This window comes from Maylandia zebra, linkage group LG3 (genome assembly GCF_041146795.1).
Source record: "Maylandia zebra isolate NMK-2024a linkage group LG3, Mzebra_GT3a, whole genome shotgun sequence".
In the NCBI taxonomy this organism is placed as follows: domain Eukaryota; kingdom Metazoa; phylum Chordata; class Actinopteri; order Cichliformes; family Cichlidae; genus Maylandia; species Maylandia zebra.
Window position 1 is genome coordinate 24,985,291 of NC_135169.1, and position 17,711 is coordinate 25,003,001.

General features: G+C 43.4%; 2 protein-coding genes across 2 annotated transcripts; one reads left to right on the forward strand and one right to left on the reverse strand.

Moving 5' to 3' along the window:
• The first annotated feature begins 9 nt into the window (after window positions 1-9).
• mus81 (MUS81 structure-specific endonuclease subunit) lies at window positions 10-9,520 on the forward strand. Its single transcript, XM_014413826.4, has 17 exons — window positions 10-84; window positions 256-406; window positions 883-1,012; window positions 2,415-2,503; window positions 2,691-2,819; window positions 2,906-2,986; window positions 3,083-3,171; window positions 3,809-3,991; window positions 4,085-4,264; window positions 4,645-4,772; window positions 4,872-4,984; window positions 5,236-5,355; window positions 5,953-6,048; window positions 7,230-7,358; window positions 7,445-7,548; window positions 8,447-8,530; window positions 9,278-9,520. Exons 2-17 carry the CDS (start codon window positions 266-268, stop codon window positions 9,342-9,344), a joined length of 1,863 nt encoding a protein of 620 aa, XP_014269312.2. The 5' UTR covers window positions 10-84; window positions 256-265; the 3' UTR covers window positions 9,345-9,520.
• An 832-nt stretch (window positions 9,521-10,352) lies between these two features.
• tmem185 (transmembrane protein 185) lies at window positions 10,353-17,304 on the reverse strand. The gene is made up of 7 exons (XM_004574666.6): window positions 17,007-17,304; window positions 15,766-15,942; window positions 14,634-14,841; window positions 13,996-14,079; window positions 13,701-13,877; window positions 12,687-12,810; window positions 10,353-12,325 (listed from the first exon to the last, which is right to left on the reverse strand). Exons 1-7 carry the CDS (start codon window positions 17,042-17,044, stop codon window positions 12,075-12,077), a joined length of 1,059 nt encoding a protein of 352 aa, XP_004574723.1. The 5' UTR covers window positions 17,045-17,304; the 3' UTR covers window positions 10,353-12,074.
• Window positions 17,305-17,711: the final 407 nt, after the last annotated feature.

Consider the following 17,711-nt stretch of genomic DNA (forward strand, 5'->3'; position numbering starts at 1 on the left):
GTCACGTGACATATGTCAACAAGGAAGTGGGCTGTGTCTTTGAATACAAGGCGCCAGTAGCCGTTCCTAGTCAACAAGTGAAAGGTAATCAGCATTATAGGACATCCACACAACTTCTCTTTACATTTCTGTCTGATCTAACTGTCTGTACACACGTCTTTGAACCCGCAGAGCTCCCGTAGCTTGTTTGAAAAACTTTATTTGGGGTTGACTTTATCTTACACAGGCTAAATCGATTCCTGCTTTTCCCGACAGATCCCGAGGGATGCCCGCCACCGAGCCGGTCCGGTTGGGTCGGAAACGCGCCCTGCCCTCGTGCCCGAACCCGCTGTTCCTCAAGTGGCTCACCGAGCTCCGGGACGAGGCGAAGGAGAAAGGACTAAAGATCCAATACACCTACCACAAGGTACAGAGGATGTAGCGGTTAGCAGGGGTTAGCACTCTCGCCTTAAAGCAAGAGGGATCCTAGTTGGCTTCTGGGTGGAAGCTTACCTCAGCTATCACTGGGTACATCCTGGGCCGACAATCCACCACAGGGCTAACACACAGACACAGGCACACCCAAGATCAATTTAGAAACACCAGTTAATCTGAAATGCATGCATGGACTGTGGGAGGATGCTGGAGTACCCAGAGAGAAGCATGCAGGCACAGACGACATATAAAGAGGCTCTAACTGGCTGGCAAGTTCAAACCATAAACCTTCTTGCTGTGAGGTGCACAAACCACCACTGTGGACAAATATAACAAATAAAATCCTTCCATGTGTCTACAAGCTTTCCGTTTTTGATGGACAATGTGGAATTAAAAGGGATATAAATCACCAGGAAAGCAGAAATGGCTAATTTCTATTTATTTTTGTGTGCTGCTGTCTTTTTTAAGGCCATCAACTCACTGAATAAATATCCACTGCCGCTCAAGAACGCCAAAGAGGCAAAGATCCTCCAAAACTTCGGAGACGGCATCTGTAAGATACTGGATGAAAAGCTGCAACGGTATTATAGAGAGAACGGTAAGAAGCAAACGCATGGGTGGATAAGATGATCCAAAACACACGCTAATATGTTTACAACACAGAACTAGACTAGATTTCACTGTATGTGTACTTGTGTGTTACTTTTCTTCACTGTTTCAATTCAGTTCTTTATACAGCATCAATTAACAACAGCCGCCGCTTCAATGCACCTTAAAAGTGATAGGGAGGAACAATCAGGCAATACCCTATGAGCAAGCACTTGGCAGCTGTGGTCAAGAAGAGCTCCCTTTTAACAGGAAGAAACCTCCGACAGAACCAGGGTCAGGAAAGGGCAGCCATCTGACATTAGCAACACAAAGAGACCAAGGACTAACTATGAGGGAGACGAGACAAAAGTTTCAGAAATGCAGTTGTGGCATTTAAAAACATCAGAAGTGAAAAGAGAGGAGTGGAGAAAAAAGGCTCAGTGCATCATGGGAAGTCCCAGAGTAGCCTTTCTTTAGAAGTTTTTAGAAGCACTATTAAAGGACGATTCAGGGTCACCTGATCGAGCCCTAACTATTTGCTTTATCAAACAGGAAGGTTTTAAACCTAAACTAATAATTAGATAGGGTGTCTGTCTAATTAGAAGAGGGGTCTGAAAGCTGAAGGCTCTGCCTCCCATTCTACTTTTAAATCCTATCCTAGGAACCACAAGTAAGCCGGCAGTCTGAGAGAGAAGTGCTCTTTTCAGATATAATGGAGCCTGATCATTCTGGCTTTTGTATGTCCTCAATGATCAGGCAATCAAACAAAATGAGCTTGTGATTAAAAAGTAGAATTAAGAGCAAAACTGTAGAAAATCATACAAAAAATGCATCATTGCAAAGTTTGCTTTGCAAATCTGGAAGTTTGTATTCATGTAATTGTTGACCTCTCAATAAACTTATGTTGTGTTCAATGTCTGTAGTTTTGCATCAAATCATAAAACATTAAAGGAACAAATATTTAGTCTGTTTAAAGTAGAGGAAGTGAGCTTTTAATGGACGCTTAACCCCAGATCACTGAAAGCAGTTTTGTAACATTATCATTAATGTCAGGTATGTTTTACCCTGTAAAACAAACAAACATCAACATATATTGAGCTGAAAGAATACATGGCAAACTGAAGTAATCCTCTTTTATTTCTCACTATACAGCATCTCACTAAACAAAGAAGGTATCATGGTGGGACTCTGTAAAGAGATTCTGAGATTAGTAAAACTTGGGAGTTGTTAACAAAAAAGATAAATAAAAAAATAATCAGTGGAACTGGTAACGTGTTCTTTGGTCAGACCATTGCAGAGACGTGTGAGCCTTGTCGAGTGACCTCTAAGTGATATTTACTCTGTGAAAATCACGTATCACAAACCAACCAGTTTACCCAGCTCCCGTGTCTTCACCTGTTCCTCTGCTCCAGGTGCTGACGCTTCTATACACGCTCTCCCCAAAGGAGCGCCCCCTCCTGGCCGATCAGACAATAACATCATCCTGGCTCCATCCAAAAAGGTAAAGTTGGAAACAAAGAGGAGATTCATGGAAATAAATATTTTCCTTCACACCAATAAATGCGTTTTGTGATTACAGTAAAAGTAGAAGCATCAGAAACGACAACAAAAAAACCTCAGCCAGATATTTGCAGTATGAGGGGATGTTTCCATTGTCATTACAGTGTGTAACTATTTTTTCCTCATAGAAAAATGCTGCAGGTGATCAAGGAAAGGATGGAGGAGGAGATGGAGGGAGGAAGAAGAAGAGGGAGTATGTCCCCCAGAAGAGATCCGGGGGCTATGCTGTGCTGCTGACTCTTTACAAAGAAACTCAGGTAGATTTTTCGTCTTTCTTCCAACTACTGCAGCATCAGTCAGTGTTAAACCGGTGTTTCATTACCGCCGTGTGCTTTCTGTCTAGGTCCCTGGTAGTAAAGGTTACATGTTTAAGATGGAGCTGCAGGCAGAAGCTCAGCATCTCTGTGACAAATCGTTCACTGTGGTGAGTGCTTTCACTTCGATCTCATGTGTTCTTCATCCGTCTGCATGCACGCCGTCTTCTTGTGAAGTGTCCATCCTTCATTTTCTCTGTCTGCAGCCTGATTTAGGCAGTAAGTACACCGCCTGGAGCTCAGTCAGCACTCTGATCCAGAAGAACCTGGTGATAAAGACTCACAATCCTGCAAGGTACGGCTGCTTGAAGCGTGTCAGTGCTTTTACTGTAACCTCACGTCTTTTCTTTTAGTCTTGTAGAAGTCGGCTTATTTTCGTATTGAGTGTTTTAAGTGCAGCTAATTTAGGTAGTAAAATGTGTTTTTTAGAAATTAAGCTTTTGACTTATTTGGACAGGATTAGAATGAATGCATCAGAGGGACAGGCTGAAGTCTCAGGCTTGAAGACAAAGAGGTGGGGCTGAGATGGATAGTAGATGCTGAATGTGGAGCTGGCAGGCAGGAGGAAAGGTGGCCACAGAGGTGCTTCATGGATGTAGTGTAGGAGGACCTGCAGAGGGTTTTGGAGGAGGATGATAGGGTGAGGTGGAAGCAGATGATCTGCTTTGGTAAGAAGAAAAAGAATCGGTGTAATTTTGACTGAAATTAGGATCAACTTAGTAATCAGACTGTTAACAAATCAAATAATTTCTAGTCTCTCTCTTCTGCTGTATTTGACAAAGATGCTTCTTAGCTGCTTTTTGTTGTCGCACTTGCTGCTAAAACTTAACAGTTGTTGCTGTTTCAGCTCTACTTTATTTAAACTCTGCCAACGACCACAAAGATGTAATCCACCATGCAGTATTTTTTCTTTGCCTTTGTGCTTCTTTCAGGTATTCTCTGACAGAAGGAGGTCTGACTTTGGCCGAGCGACTGGCATCCGCAGAGCAGACGAACACAGACGGGGACAGAGAGGCGGTTAGGAGTGAGTTAGAGGCGACTGAGGAAGATGATCCCGTCGTAGACCTCACTGGTAGTGATGAAGATGAAGAAGAGAAGGAGGAGAACAGAATACAGTGAGTGGAAACTAAAAGATTGAATCCTCATCTCCTTATTTTTTTCCTGTTTTATTTCCCTCTTGGAATAAAGCATTCCTCTTCTTTTCACAGCCCTGCAGAGAGACAACCCACCGTCACTGAGGTTAGCTGCGACGTGGACGACGTGCGTTCATCGGGGAAACCACAGGATTCACAGACGACGATGACGACAAGCAGAAAGCCGAACGCAGAATGTCTCCTACCCGGAACGTATGAAATTATGCTCTGTGTTGACTTCATCGAGACCACTGGGTAAGAGATCTGCCTTCTAACATGTAAGAAACACGCTACTGATGTTACTGATGAATTTAAATATATTAAAAGCCGTGTACGTATAAAAATGTGTATTAATATCAGCAGTATTTATCACAGTCATTCACATTTACTGACCTAACTGTTGTTACTGTGTTCTCATGCGATAACTGCTCTTACAACCATGTTGTGCTCCATTCAGTCCTCGAGGTTTCTTCCTGTTAAAAGGGAGTTCTTCTTCCCACTGTCGCCATGTGGTTTCTCATAGGGGATCGTCTGATTGTTGGGTTTTCACCGTATTATTGTAGGATCTTTATCTTACCATGTGAAGCACCTCAATAAATAAAATTGAATTGTGTATGTATTTATTTGTTATGTAGTGGGAGTCACCATCGTAAGCAGGAGCTGGTGAAAGAGCTTCAGAGAAATGGAGTCAACTTTGACATCAGGAAACTAAACGTCGGGGACTTCCTGTGGGTGGCTCGGGAAAAGGTGGCACCTGTTGCAGGTAACACATACAGGAGGAGAGAGTGGGAGTGTTGATGTTTGATGGGAGGGATCCCGCGCCACGCCTGTTTAACTTACAGGGAGGATTGTTCTGTCTCAGGTCAGTTGCGAGCGCCTGTAGGCAGGGAGCTGGTCCTTGACTACATAGTGGAGAGGAAGAGGATGGACGACCTGTGCGGCAGCATCATCGACGGACGCTTCAGGGAACAGAAGGTCGGTGTGCAGCCCGGTTTTATCCAATACAGTTATTAATCGGTGAGGTGGCACGCCGCCTTCAAAATTACAGGTGATGATTTGTGCTTTTTACAAGCAAGATGAACCCAAACTGAGTTCAATTTATATGAGTATGAACTGGAAAACATAAAGTAGTGACATCATCAGAACCCGGTGCTTGTTCCTCGTCTCGCGTCGGCCTGCAGCACCTCCTGCTTTTGTTCATTCGTCTGTTTTCTTCCCTCCGTCAGTTCCGACTGAAGAGGTGCGGTCTTCATAAGCCCATCTATTTAGTGGAGGAGTGTGGATCAGCTGCTTCTCACCTGAGCTTGCCTGAAACTACACTGCAGCAGGCCATAGTCAACACACAGGTAGAGTGCACACGTGGGGCCACATGGGTCACTCTCAAACTGAAACAAATGTTGTGGTGTCCTGCTGGACGCAGCCATCAGAAGATGGTACGCTGTGGCACCTGTGTAGCATCTCTACCATACTAAGGAGCCGAAATTGTGCCAAGAAAATATCCCCACACCCTTACATCATCAGCCCGAAACTTTGGCGAGAAAGATCCATGCTTTCCTGTTGTTTACTTTAAATTTTTATCTTTCCATCAGAAAGTTGCAGCAGAAATTGAGACGCGTCAGACCAGTCGAGCAGGTGTAGCTAGTGAGGCGACCAGTGACAGTAGATTTATATTTTGTCTAATTTTTGTTTCCTTGCCGATATTTGAGTTTCATTAATTTTCTTTTACCATTCGTATCATGATTAGATGTAATCACAGCATTGCTCGTCTGGCTCTGAGCTATTAATGACCAGCGCCATAACAAATAAACACACAAAACACACAACATAGTTATTTTCTAACCTCGACTTTTAACTAAAAATTAACCATGTTTAATGTGTATGGTATTTACATAGTGTGTGTGTGTGTGTGTGTGTGTGTGTGTGTGTGTGTGTGTGTGTGTTAGGTGGTTGACGGTTTCTTTGTGAAGAGAGTGCAGGATGTGAGGGAGTCGGCGGCGTACCTCACCATCATGACACGATTCCTGACTAAACTGTACCAGGTAAACACAAAAAGATACATGTTCCAATTTTACATTGTGGAGTTATGTAAGGGCGACATGAGAGAGCCCAATATTTTAATCTCGGCTTCACACAGCTGAACACTCAAGGCGTGAAAACTCTAACACACTGGGTGTGAGTGGAGCCACCTAGTGGTGCTTCCCTCTCCCAACACCCAGTGGGGTCTCCTATTAGTCCAGGACCCTGGGCTTAAGCAAACGGCTGAACCTGGGAGGCAGAGAACTGGTAGAGGAAGCTCTGTCCTGAGAATGAGGCTGGTGTGGGCGGTCAGGAAAGGCTGAAGAAAACTCGAGCTCTGTCGGTTGAGCGGCGCTCTTAGGGGGAAAACCCTTAACCCTGTGGAAGGTGGGCGGCTGCGGCGGGGGACCTGGGCTGTCACTACTTGATTGTCCGCAATAATGTGTGCGGGTTTAAGTGTATCAACACATATAGTCTCCCTATGTCGAGTCTCAGACGCATGGTGTCCTGTGGGCATCATGCCTGACGAAAACAAACTTTCTAAAGTTTCTGAAGTCTTTTGGGCAAAGGTGCACCAGACCAGGAGCACGAAGCAAGTCCACTTGAATCAAAGCACTGGGGTGGGGGCACCAAGATCCTCCTTAACTGCAGAGCGCAGCCCCAGCAAAAGCCCACTGGAGGTGGTCCAACCCAGTTGCCATCTGTTAGAGAAGCATGGAGCACAGCCTTAAGCGACCTGTGAAACTGCTCGCACATCCTGTTAGCTTGTGGGTCATCTGCAGTGGTGCGGTGGATCCTGACCCCCCCGTCAGTCATGGCAGACTAAAGCTCTGTAATGAACTGAAACGCGAAACCCAATTTGTCAAAAATGGCCTGGACACCACCGCCGCAGTTGTGGATGGCAAGGGGACCACCTCTGGCCACTGGGTGGTGCAGTCAACCACAGTCAAAAGGTGCATGAAACCTTGCAACTGTTTCATCCTCGTTTCCCACTGTGTCGATGTTGGTAAGATTTACATCTGAATATATGCTGTCACATTGAGATTAGGCAGCACCAGTTTCCACCTGTGCACACGTCTCTACTGCATGACAACACTTGTTAATTGAGCCATAAGGATCATTTTACTGTTAACATAACATAAAACCAGCCTTACATCTTTCTTAACTGTAACTTTTGCTTTTTTCCTGTTTAAACCTTTTTCAGAACCGAACGCTGATCTGTCGCTCCAGAGAGCTGGAGGGCGATGGAGGCAGTGACGAAGAGGAGGGAGGGCTCCCCTCCTGCTCCCTTATGTCTTTTGCAGAGTTCAACCACGGTGCAGTCAAAAACAAGGTGTGAATCTGCTTCAAAAGCCTGAATTAAACTGGTTGTCTTGGTGATCGTCTCTAATCCTGGCTTCACTCTTTCTTCCCCTGTAGTGTCAGACGGTGAGAGAAGTGTTTGCCAGACAGCTGATGCAGATCAGCGGATTGTCTGGAGACAAAGCAGCTGCTATACTGGAACACTACAGCACGCCACACAGGTAGCTGGTAGTACAGCATACTGCATACTCCACAGCTCACCGGGGTTCCTGATTTGCTTATCTTAAGTTAACAGCCAAGAGAGAGACGAAAATAAAGACAAGGAGGGATTATGATCTCCAATAGTTACAGTTCCTTATCTATTGTTGCTGCCTGTTAGATTAGGGCTATTTCCTCCTGTGCGTCATAAAGAAGTGTACAATCAAATCAACAAGCAGCTTTAATCCGTTAACATTTTAAATGATGGCCAGTGTGGTCGTCTGCCACCAGGTGGAGCTGTTGTGGAGAATTCTGTTAATTTGTTTGTTATTAGTTATTTTGAACGTAAAAGAACGAAATCATGGATACAAGCGGCAGAAATGAGCTTTCTCCAAAGAGTGGCTGGGCTTTCTCTTAGAGATGGGGTGAGGAGTTCAGTCATTTGGGAAGGGCTCAGAACGGGTGGACGGATGGATGATCTATTGTTTTGTTATCATTTCAAGTTTAAATTTTTGTTGAGGTAGTTGCCACATTTTAATAATACGTCTTTTGCATTAATGCATTTTCATATCATATCGTTTAGTGTGTGGCTTGTTTTTCTTCTTTGTCTGGAGTGTATTGTGCACATCTGTAATCGGCACAGATTTAATTGCTCTCTGATCAGCAGGCAGTTTGTTCCAAAAAAACACACTAACTGAAGGCACCCTCAGGATATGTGGATCTGATTGCAGGAATATTTAAAAGATCTGCACCTGATGTTTAAAAAAAATCAGTATGGCAGTAGGTCATTAGATGCTGACTGAATAGCATGGCCCCAGAACAAAATAACTAAATATGTCAGAGCAGTCACGCTGTGTCTCCATACTAATGTAAGATATGAAGGATTATTTATTAAATCTTTGTCTTTTCTGTCATTTTCAGTCTTCTGACAGCATATGAACAGTGCACAAGTGAAGCAGAGAAAGAGAAACTCCTCTCCTCGATCCGATACGGGAAGCTCAAAAGGTTTGTAAATACAGTTTCACATTTTTTCCTGGCTTCTTCCAGTGGTGTTTGTAGTATTTGAGTGTGACCAGAGATGCCAGGTCTGAGGAAGGGGCTCGTAGGCAGAAATATGGCTGTGGAAGGAGTTTGGAAAGGCAATGGAATAAAACTTTTTGTCAGTCTTGAAGTGATTCTGACAGACACGTCAGGAAGGGAAAGAAGCTTCCTGCCCATGCTGTGGTATAGTGGATGTGATACAAAGTGCCCTTTGACTGGAGTGGCGTTCCCCCTTTTTGAAGAAAGGGGACCGGAGGGTGTGTTGAGGAAGATCAGCTTTGATGGAAGGTCTGTGGCAGGGTGCTGGATCGACTAGTTCAACCTCAGCTTCAAGAAAAATAATGTGGCTTAAATTCAGAGCCAGTCTGCATCTGGTTTGCAGACGTGGAGAAGACATTTGACCTCTCACGGTACAAGTATAGAATATCTGACTTTCTGATCCTTGTACAAGTGTGATAAGAGCTTTGTTCAGATTGCCGGCAATAAGTTGGACTTGTTCATGGTGGACACACTGGAGAGAATATTAATACGCAACTGGATTAGCATGGCTGTGGAGAGAAAGGTAGCGATGGAAGAATTACAAGAGAGGTTTAATCAATGTCATGAACTTCCAGTGTTGATACTTTGACCACCACAAACCACTACAGTACCTTGAGTGTGTGTGTGTGTGTGTGAATGCTTCATGCTTTCTCCTGTTGGCTTGTTTTTCAGGAACCTGGGTCCAGCTTTGAGCAGAACAGTTTATCACCTCTACTGTACACAAGGAGCTCTGACATGAAGGCGGCCCTGGAGGTGGTCCCAAAGTATACTCAACAATGTGAATTATACAGTCATTAACTTTTAAGTCCTCCTTTACTTGAACAGCATCATTTTGAGTATGATTATGTAAAAGTGTATATAAAAGTCAAGACACTGCTATATTTTGATATTAATAAAAGATTCCTGTTTGAAGAAGTTCACACGGCCCATTAGTGCACAAATAAAGTTTATTTTAAATAACTTTTTCTAGTCAGAATCCAAATCCAGTGCCCAGACGCTGAAGTCTTAAAGCTGTAAGCCAGCTTGCACCTTTCCAGCTTGTCCAGCGTTACTGCTCATTCGTGCACACTTATGGGAGTGGAGCCTTGTACCCAGGAGGTCTTCAGGAGCTGCTATTACCTGATAAGACCTTTTAACACATCAAACATGAAGAGCCAAAGTTTAACCTTGATTTGAAAACTGCATTTCTGAGCATGGTAAGTATTAGATTGCTACACGGCCACAGGTTTTATCGATGAGTTTACTCGCTGCTGGTGAAATTAAACTATTAAAACTCAAATTTTTCTACATCTGTCTAATATGGGCGATGAGGTCTTTTTTTCCTTATCGTCTTTACCTTGTTGCTTTGAATTCGCGCTATTTAAATGAAATTAAATGATTGAATTTCTTAAGGACGTAACTACGGATACCGCTCATCAACTCTATAGTTTTTTTAGGCCTGTTGCTTCTTTGGTCCTTCACTTACCAAGTTTTCTCAAATTTTTTTAAGGACACACCAATGCTGACACATGCTACGTCAACTAAGGGAATCAGCTTGGGAGTCAACATGTTGGTGCAAGAATACTTTTATTCCTGGTAAACTGTGTCCTCTTTACCATTTTTAATAGAGTCGACCAAAGAAATAAGGACAAATGCATTTTGTGATGGGCTGCTGGTGAAGATCCTAAAGATACTACTCTTTTTTTTTTTTTTTTTTTTTCCCATGGACCTCCGGCCCAAAAACAAAACATGATGTGACATCGCTCTGTCTCGTGACAATGGAGTTTAATCCCAGAAAACATTGAATATCATATTTCAGTGTCAGACCCATAGAATCGATCTCTGACATTCACCCACTTTACAGAAAGAAGTCAATCAGTGATCCAAGAGGCAGAGACAGACTGCTGCATGCCGACTGAAGCACTGTTAGACCAGAGCGCAGCACGGGAACTGTTTGTGGCACGATCACAGTGAAGAATAATTCAGGGCTGGATTACTTTCTCAGTTTAATTCTGAAATAAATATACAGACAACAAAAACCCGGTATGTTTAGTGACACCTGACAATCCCCCAGCAATGACGAGAAGAAACTAATGGCAGCATAGAAGGGAGAGTTTTAAAAAAAAAAAAAAAAAAGAGGGGAGGGCACGCTGTCTTTATCTCCTGAACAGGTCAAGATTTTTATTTTCACGGTTAGACTTAATGCAGATATGTGTTAGCTTCTAAACTCTGCTCAACTCCTTACTTCTTCAATCAAAAACCCAAGCCGTCAGTTTAATGTTAAGGATGCTACATCACCTTAAAATTGCAGTCACACAGATTGCATTCATAAGATTGGCTGTGCAATCTTTTCTACCATCCTCAATCAAAAATCAGGAGTGCATGATTGACGTTTACTTTTTTACCCCCACCCACCCTCGTCAGCGCTATGGTCCCTAACTTGACAAGTTGTGTTATTTACAAAAACAAAAACTAAACAGGAATAGAAAAATCCAACGAGTCAAACTGGGTTCCTCCTGGAACATAGTAACAAAGTGCTATTTCCTTTTCTTTTTAAAGAAAAGATGCTTTTTTTCTTCAAGGGTAGTCTTAAAGCAATGCTTGCAGAGTGCACGAACGCTTTGGAAAACAAAACTTTACTCTTTCCTCCCGTTTGGGGTGGCTGAGAAGAAGTTCCCTCTTAGCCAAACTAATTCGTTTAAACAACTTGCATGTTTGGGGCAGAGTATTGGGGATCGTGTAGTTTTGCACAGCCCTACATATAAGCCCTGTGAATCTTTTCTCCAAATGTGCAATCAGAAAGCAGCCCAACAGCTGCTTCAATGCACTGACACACAAGTATTGCTCCAAGGCAGCCCTGAACAAAAAAGATAGAAACTTTTCCTCTGAGCCCCACACCCTTTTTTTTTTTTTTTTTTTTTTTTTTACACCTAAATGATGAAGAGAGAATTGAAAGGACAGGGTTACATTGATCCCTGTATGGAGCCTCTCCAATGGTCCCCGTCACAAACCCAAAAAGTGTTGATTTTGTTTTTAACATCCTCTGAACATAAAGCAAAGATCTACAGCAGTTCAGAGCAAACATTTAAAGTCTACACGCATCCAGTTCTCACTGATGTCAGCATCATGTCACCCTGAAGTTTAGATCCAATAGAGTCTTGGATGTTTCCTCACCACAGATACAACTGGGAGTCAGCAACAACACTGTGGCTCCAGCGAGAGGTGAAAAACAAAGCTGTCCCTTCGTGGGTTCCATGATTTCACCCTTTAAAGGCAGCAAGTCAGGAGGACAGCGGGGATCTTGGATCCATCGCCGTTTTAGTTCAGGTGGATTGCCCGTGCTGGGCATGCTGATGCACAGTTCAGGGTGGGGGGGGACCAAAATCCTTCAGTGGAGAGTGGATTTAAAACAAAACAAAAGAAACAGTCTCTGAAGCGGTTTTGGCTTTTTTAGTTCGGCACCCACGACTGCTCATGCTTTGACCCGCCATTAGTCCGGCATGTCGATGCAGAGTTTGGGTGGCGGGACGAAGTATTTCCCGGGGCTCTGCGTGATCACCACGCCGGTCTTCTTGTGGAACATGGGGGCAATCTTTGGCGGCGGTTCAGGGACGGGCAGATCCTCGGCCGCCTCGGGGTCCTCACTACGTTGAAGGTCATAGGACACGTTGCCATACTCTCGCAGGAAGGGAAGGAGCTCCAGCAGAAAGTGGCAGAAGTCCTTCCGGATGCCGAACCACCCTGATCGGAAATAAGGACGGAGCAGAAGAGAGAAACAATGAAAAGCTTTTGATTTGCAGACAAAGTTTAATATTATTAAAATATGACCACATAAATAATTAAAAGGAAATTTACCCTCCTCTCATTTACTCTCAGGTCAATCAAAAAGTCAAAATATAATCTTTTCATTTATTTTTCCTCACATTTTACAGACCAAATGATTTACAGAACCAGCAGCTTCATAGAACATTATTTGCTGGAGTCCGAGAAATGACAAACATCGAAAGATAAAAGTTTTAATGAAGCTATATTAAGGGAAAGTTGTGGGATTTCTGAAACAACAGCAGCAGCAGGGACCACAAGTCCAGCTGCAGATACTCACAGTGGTTTCCTCCCTTTTGGCCGAAGGTGGTGGCCATGAGTGTGAGCAGGGAGAGCCACAGAGGGACGAACACGCACACGTAGCTCAGGCTGTTGTGACCGTCTAGCTTGTGCACCAGAAGGATCTGTAAAGACATGTGAATGTTATCAGACATCCTGCTGCTGGGAGGAAAAAACATGCATGTGTGCAGCGATTTTTGACTCTACCAACCAGACACCACAGGAGCGTCTGTCTTTATGGTCTAAGTGCCTGCGCTGAGCATGGTTCACAGCCCACTTTAGACTGTTCAACTGTGCCTTAGTTCGCAAGGCTTTTTATCCGCCATTCTCTCCAGCTCGCTTTACAATATATTTTAGTTTAGTTTTTATTTTAGTTTATTAAAAACAAGAAAGAAGAAAAGAAAGAAGACGAGCATGAGCCAAAGACTGTAACAGTCTAAGGAGCTTACAAAGAAAAGCGTCTGGACTTCTTTAAGTTGCTTGAAGACGTTTCACCTCTCATCCGAGAAGCTTTTTCAGTTCTGGGATCAAATGATGGAGAGTCCCAGATTTAAGCCCTGTGGAAGTTTCCCCCCCGAGAGGGACAAAAGGACCCCCTAATGATCCTCTACCTAATCACATAAGCCTAGATGTGTAGGTCACAATCAGCCAGGGTTTCAGGTGAGCTCACTGGGAAACCTAGCCCACACTATCATGTGATTTCCTGAGGTCAGATGGCCCAGGATGTGAGTTGGCGTTAAGGGATCTCAAAACTGGATTATAGATGGCAGAGAGTTGGTGTCGTAAACCCCCGCCTCTGTTCAAAGATGGTCGCTCACAGTGGACATAGATGCCTTCTTTCACTCCTCTTTCAAACCATCTGTCCTCTCTGTCCAAAATGTGAACATTGGCATCCTTGAAAGAGTGTCCTTTATCCTTAAGATGCAGATGGACTGCTGAGTCTTGGCCTTTACATTGGAGACCAAACAGCTAGCCATTTTAAACAACACGAGATGATGCAGACTTCACGCCTCACCTCAAATGTGAGAAGCGGTACGACGATAGTCATCCAGCTGATCGCCATGGTGATGTGAGTTCGCCGCTGCTCGGCGATGATGTCGATGGAGCGGAGAAAGAGGACTGACCAGATGATGTAGTAAAGGACAACAAGGCACAGGAAGGACATGAGGATCCACAGTGGGACACACACCACCTGCAGCACACAAACACAGGCAGGGTGTCATTAAAGCAAGTTCAAAGAGGGCTTCAGGACCAGCACAGATTGTGGTCACAATGGAAGCACAATAAGTGGCATGTTTTGTGTGCCTCACCAGCCAAGGCCAGTTGATGATCTTGTCCAGCTTCAGAGCGATGAAGATGAACTGCAGAATATTTACTGAACACAACACCTCCAGCTGAGGAGAGGAAGACAGGGAGAAACAATCAGGACAGAAGTTCAGGACTGTACTTTGATTAAACTGCCTATTCTGTTACACGCATCCTACATATGAACACTCTCAGTGGGATTTAAAGCCATGCAGAAGATGCAACAAAAACAACCAGTGTTGTTGGAGACCAAGAGTTACGCCGGCATTGGGAGAACATACAAACGCTTCACAGCTGGCCAAGACCTTCACACGTCACGAACACCTTCAACTCACAGAAAGCACTACCCTTAAGACCATTTCTTGCTTTTTCATACACGATGTTTAAAAAAGTGCAACTTTGCCTGAGTTGAGTCTGATAATGCAAGAACAGTATGCAGAAGACTTCAGACACGGATCAGGCTTTAATTCAAACAACTCTGACTAAAGATTGATGAATAAAACATTTGAGGATAACAAAAATACAAACCCCTCACTGTTGTATCTTTTGACACTGAATCTTGACAAACAGCTGGAAAAGTGTAGTTTTGTGATATTTTGCGATCATAGTTTCTGAGTTTCCTCATAAAAATCAGACGCCTTACCTCAAGAGAGCGGTCGTGTCTAAACCCCCAGACGCACGCTGCTACGGAAACGGGTGACACAAAGAAGAGTGGCATGAAGACGAGAAGCCAGAAGTAGTTTCCTCTCGCTACCCGATCGCACACCAGCACCTCGAACATCAACAGCAGGACGTGGAGCCCCACCGCTATCAGCATGGCCTTGAACTCCACACACGTCTCCCCCTCAGCCCTGACAGAGGTCATCATAAAGGTTAAAACACTTCAGGTGCCCTGATCTCAGCATTCAAGCTGAACCTGGGCTGCTGCTATCACCATACTTAAATGTATGTTCCCAATCTTCTCCTAGATGAATTCATTAACATTCCCCAGGGTAATGGAAATGTCAACATCCTTATAGGGTGTACAAATCATTAATATTGGCAGTTACATTGAGCACCATGTGACAAACTTATGACTGTGTTCACATGCCACATTCGTTAAGCTATGAATTTTAACCATCAGCCCAAATTTTAATATTTGTAGTACAGACCAGCGACCGCTGATTATATCTGTCAAATGATCAAAGTAAGCCACCGATTTAAGTCTAAAACGAGACGACAACAATAAGAAGATGAAGTCTGGGTGAGCATCATCATATTTACATATTTATTTTGTCTAACAAATTCATCACTCTAAAAATCAGTACTGCTCTGGTAAATGTAACAGTATACAGTTGTTTACCTAACACCAATGCAAAGAGCTGTGCACAGTTCAGGGTCTGCTAGTTACTTTAAACCACAGACAGCAAGAAGAGATGGACAGAGCTTCTCTCTGAGAAAGTGAAGCCGACCCTGCATTCTTTTCACTGTCCAGCAGGCAACAACTCCTCTGCTTGCAAAAAAACATTTCTGATGCTACAGGAGACTTTGGGAAAACTGCCCCGCTTCCCTCGCTCTGTTACCCCAGTAAACACTTCCATTATTTACTTTACAGATTCAATCACTACACTCAGGTCAGACTAAATAAAAAATGAATTGTAAAAATGACTACGAAAATAAAACAGAGCCTGAGGAAAAGCTTCACAAGGGGACTTCACTAAGCAATAGTGAACGTCTATCTTTTTACAGACAGTCTACACTAACTACCAATTCACATACAAGTGAGAGAGTCTAACCTGTACTGAGGGTTGTGGGCCCAGACTCCGGTGCCCACGGACGCCCCGATGATGACCAACAGCTTCCACAGCCATATTGGCGTAAACACAGCCCAGTAGCTCCACTGGATAACTCCATCCAGCCTCAAGGACAGCAACACGGAGAAGAGCAGCAGGCAAGAATAGATTAGGAACTTGCTGCAACAGAAGAGAGGAAAAATGAAAGACATGATGATGAAAAAAGATGCAGCTTTGCAGTTTTTATAGTTAAAGGCAAATATGGAAAGCTCATTTTCTCCCACTTGAAAATTTATTATAAGATGCTTAACAACTGTATTAGACAGGTTTATACCACAACTGCCATAACCCAATGGTAATTACAAAAATCCCTTTTAAAACTTTGTGTAATGGTTAACGCTTAGAGCAGAGGTGTTGAACTCCAGGCCTCGAGGGTCCTGCAGGTTTCAGATGTGTCCTTGATTCAACACAGCTGATTTAAATGGCTAAATTACCTCCTCAACATGTCCTGAAGTTCTCCAGAGGCCTGGTAATGAACTAATCATTTGATTTAGGTGTGTTGACCCAAGGTGATATCTAGAGCCTGCAGACTCTGGCCCTAGCGGCCTGGAGTCAGACACCCCTGCCTTAGAGCTTAGAATAGTTTGACAGATTTCTAAAACTTTGTTTTCTGACAGGTAGTTTGATAGATATGTTGAGTGCAGCATGTAGGGTATTGAGTCTTAGCTGTCAGCAATCATGTGGACAAACTTGCTCCAATTTAAGAAAAGCAGGCCAACATAAGAACAACTTTAACAAATACAATTTTGGTTACATTTTAGAACAGTATTTCTTGAGTACCCATACCTACCTACTATATGTGCACAAATGCCAAATAACTTTATTTTAATCATTTTTTATTTTGTTTGTTTGTTTTTACCGAAAAGTGGCAATTGAAACAAAAGGAAACATGACATAACTAGAGCCACAATCCACTGTAGACAACACTAAATTGTCTTTAACTAGCAAATCATCGGTGGTAACAGCTAGCCTGCTAGCCGGGCCTTGGTTAGGTTTTAGTTAGCATTAGTGACTTTATTGAGAGGTATCCCTGTAGGTTAACCAGAAACCAGAGAACGTGATTTCCACACGCATAATGAGTCTTCTTTTTACTTTTTCTTTTCCAAACAGCAGAGAGACGATCTCACCGAACACTTAATCCATGCTAACTAGCTACGGTGCTAGCTGAGACGCAGCTACGTTACCTGGGGTTGAAGTCCTGAAAGAGCCCTCGTAAATTCATGGTGCACAAAACAATGCGATACTGGCTAACATTGGCTTCCCCTCGGTGTCCGCTCCTTCACCTCCTAATCCGAACGCTACACATAGTAATATCAACGGTAACTGAGCTTTATGCCTTGGCTTCATCACAACCTCTTTGCCATACCACCCTGTTTTGTTATTTTTTTCTTAACGTTCCGCCGGAAATCATGTGATTTAATTTTATCGGCCGGATCATCGCCACCTAATGACCTGGAGGAAAAACTACAGAGACTAAACTAGTAATAGCATTACTGCTCTTTATACTATTACTAATTGTATTATTATTCAAGGTCTCTGCTAAAGTGATTTCCGGTATTTGTTTTTATGTAAGTTTTTTTTTCATCTAAGTTTCTTGAGGCTTCACGTGCACACAGCCCCTCCCTGCTGGTCACAAATCTTGTCACTTAGTGACGCCCTCTTCTTTAAATAAATCCAATCAGACAGGAGACGTTTATGTAAAACTTTTGCAGTGTTTTCAAATGATGACACAGTGATTGTGCTCCTGAAAACTTTAGTCAGTCTTATTAAGAAATAATATATTTTTTCCCACTGTGCTTGGACTCAGTGAGTTTCCCCTTTTTTTTTTTTTTTTTTTTTCGTAATAACCCCTCCAGCTTCAGAAAAAAACACTTTCACATGGCACTGAG

Coding starts and splice junctions, on each gene's coding strand:
- mus81 (XM_014413826.4), top strand. CDS start 266: ATGCCCGCCACCGAGCCGGTCCGGTTGGGTCGGAAACGCGCCCTGCCC. Junction 1,013..2,414: donor ACGGTATTATAGAGAGAACG/GTAAGAAGCAAA, acceptor CCTCTGCTCCAG/GTGCTGACGCTTCTATACAC. Junction 5,356..5,952: donor AGGCCATAGTCAACACACAG/GTAGAGTGCACA, acceptor TGTGTGTGTTAG/GTGGTTGACGGTTTCTTTGT.
- tmem185 (XM_004574666.6), bottom strand. CDS start 17,044: ATGAATTTACGAGGGCTCTTTCAGGACTTCAACCCCAG. Junction 13,878..13,995: donor TCATCAACTGGCCTTGGCTG/GTGAGGCACACA, acceptor TGTGTGCTGCAG/GTGGTGTGTGTCCCACTGTG. Junction 12,326..12,686: donor CCAAAAGGGAGGAAACCACT/GTGAGTATCTGC, acceptor ATTTCCGATCAG/GGTGGTTCGGCATCCGGAAG.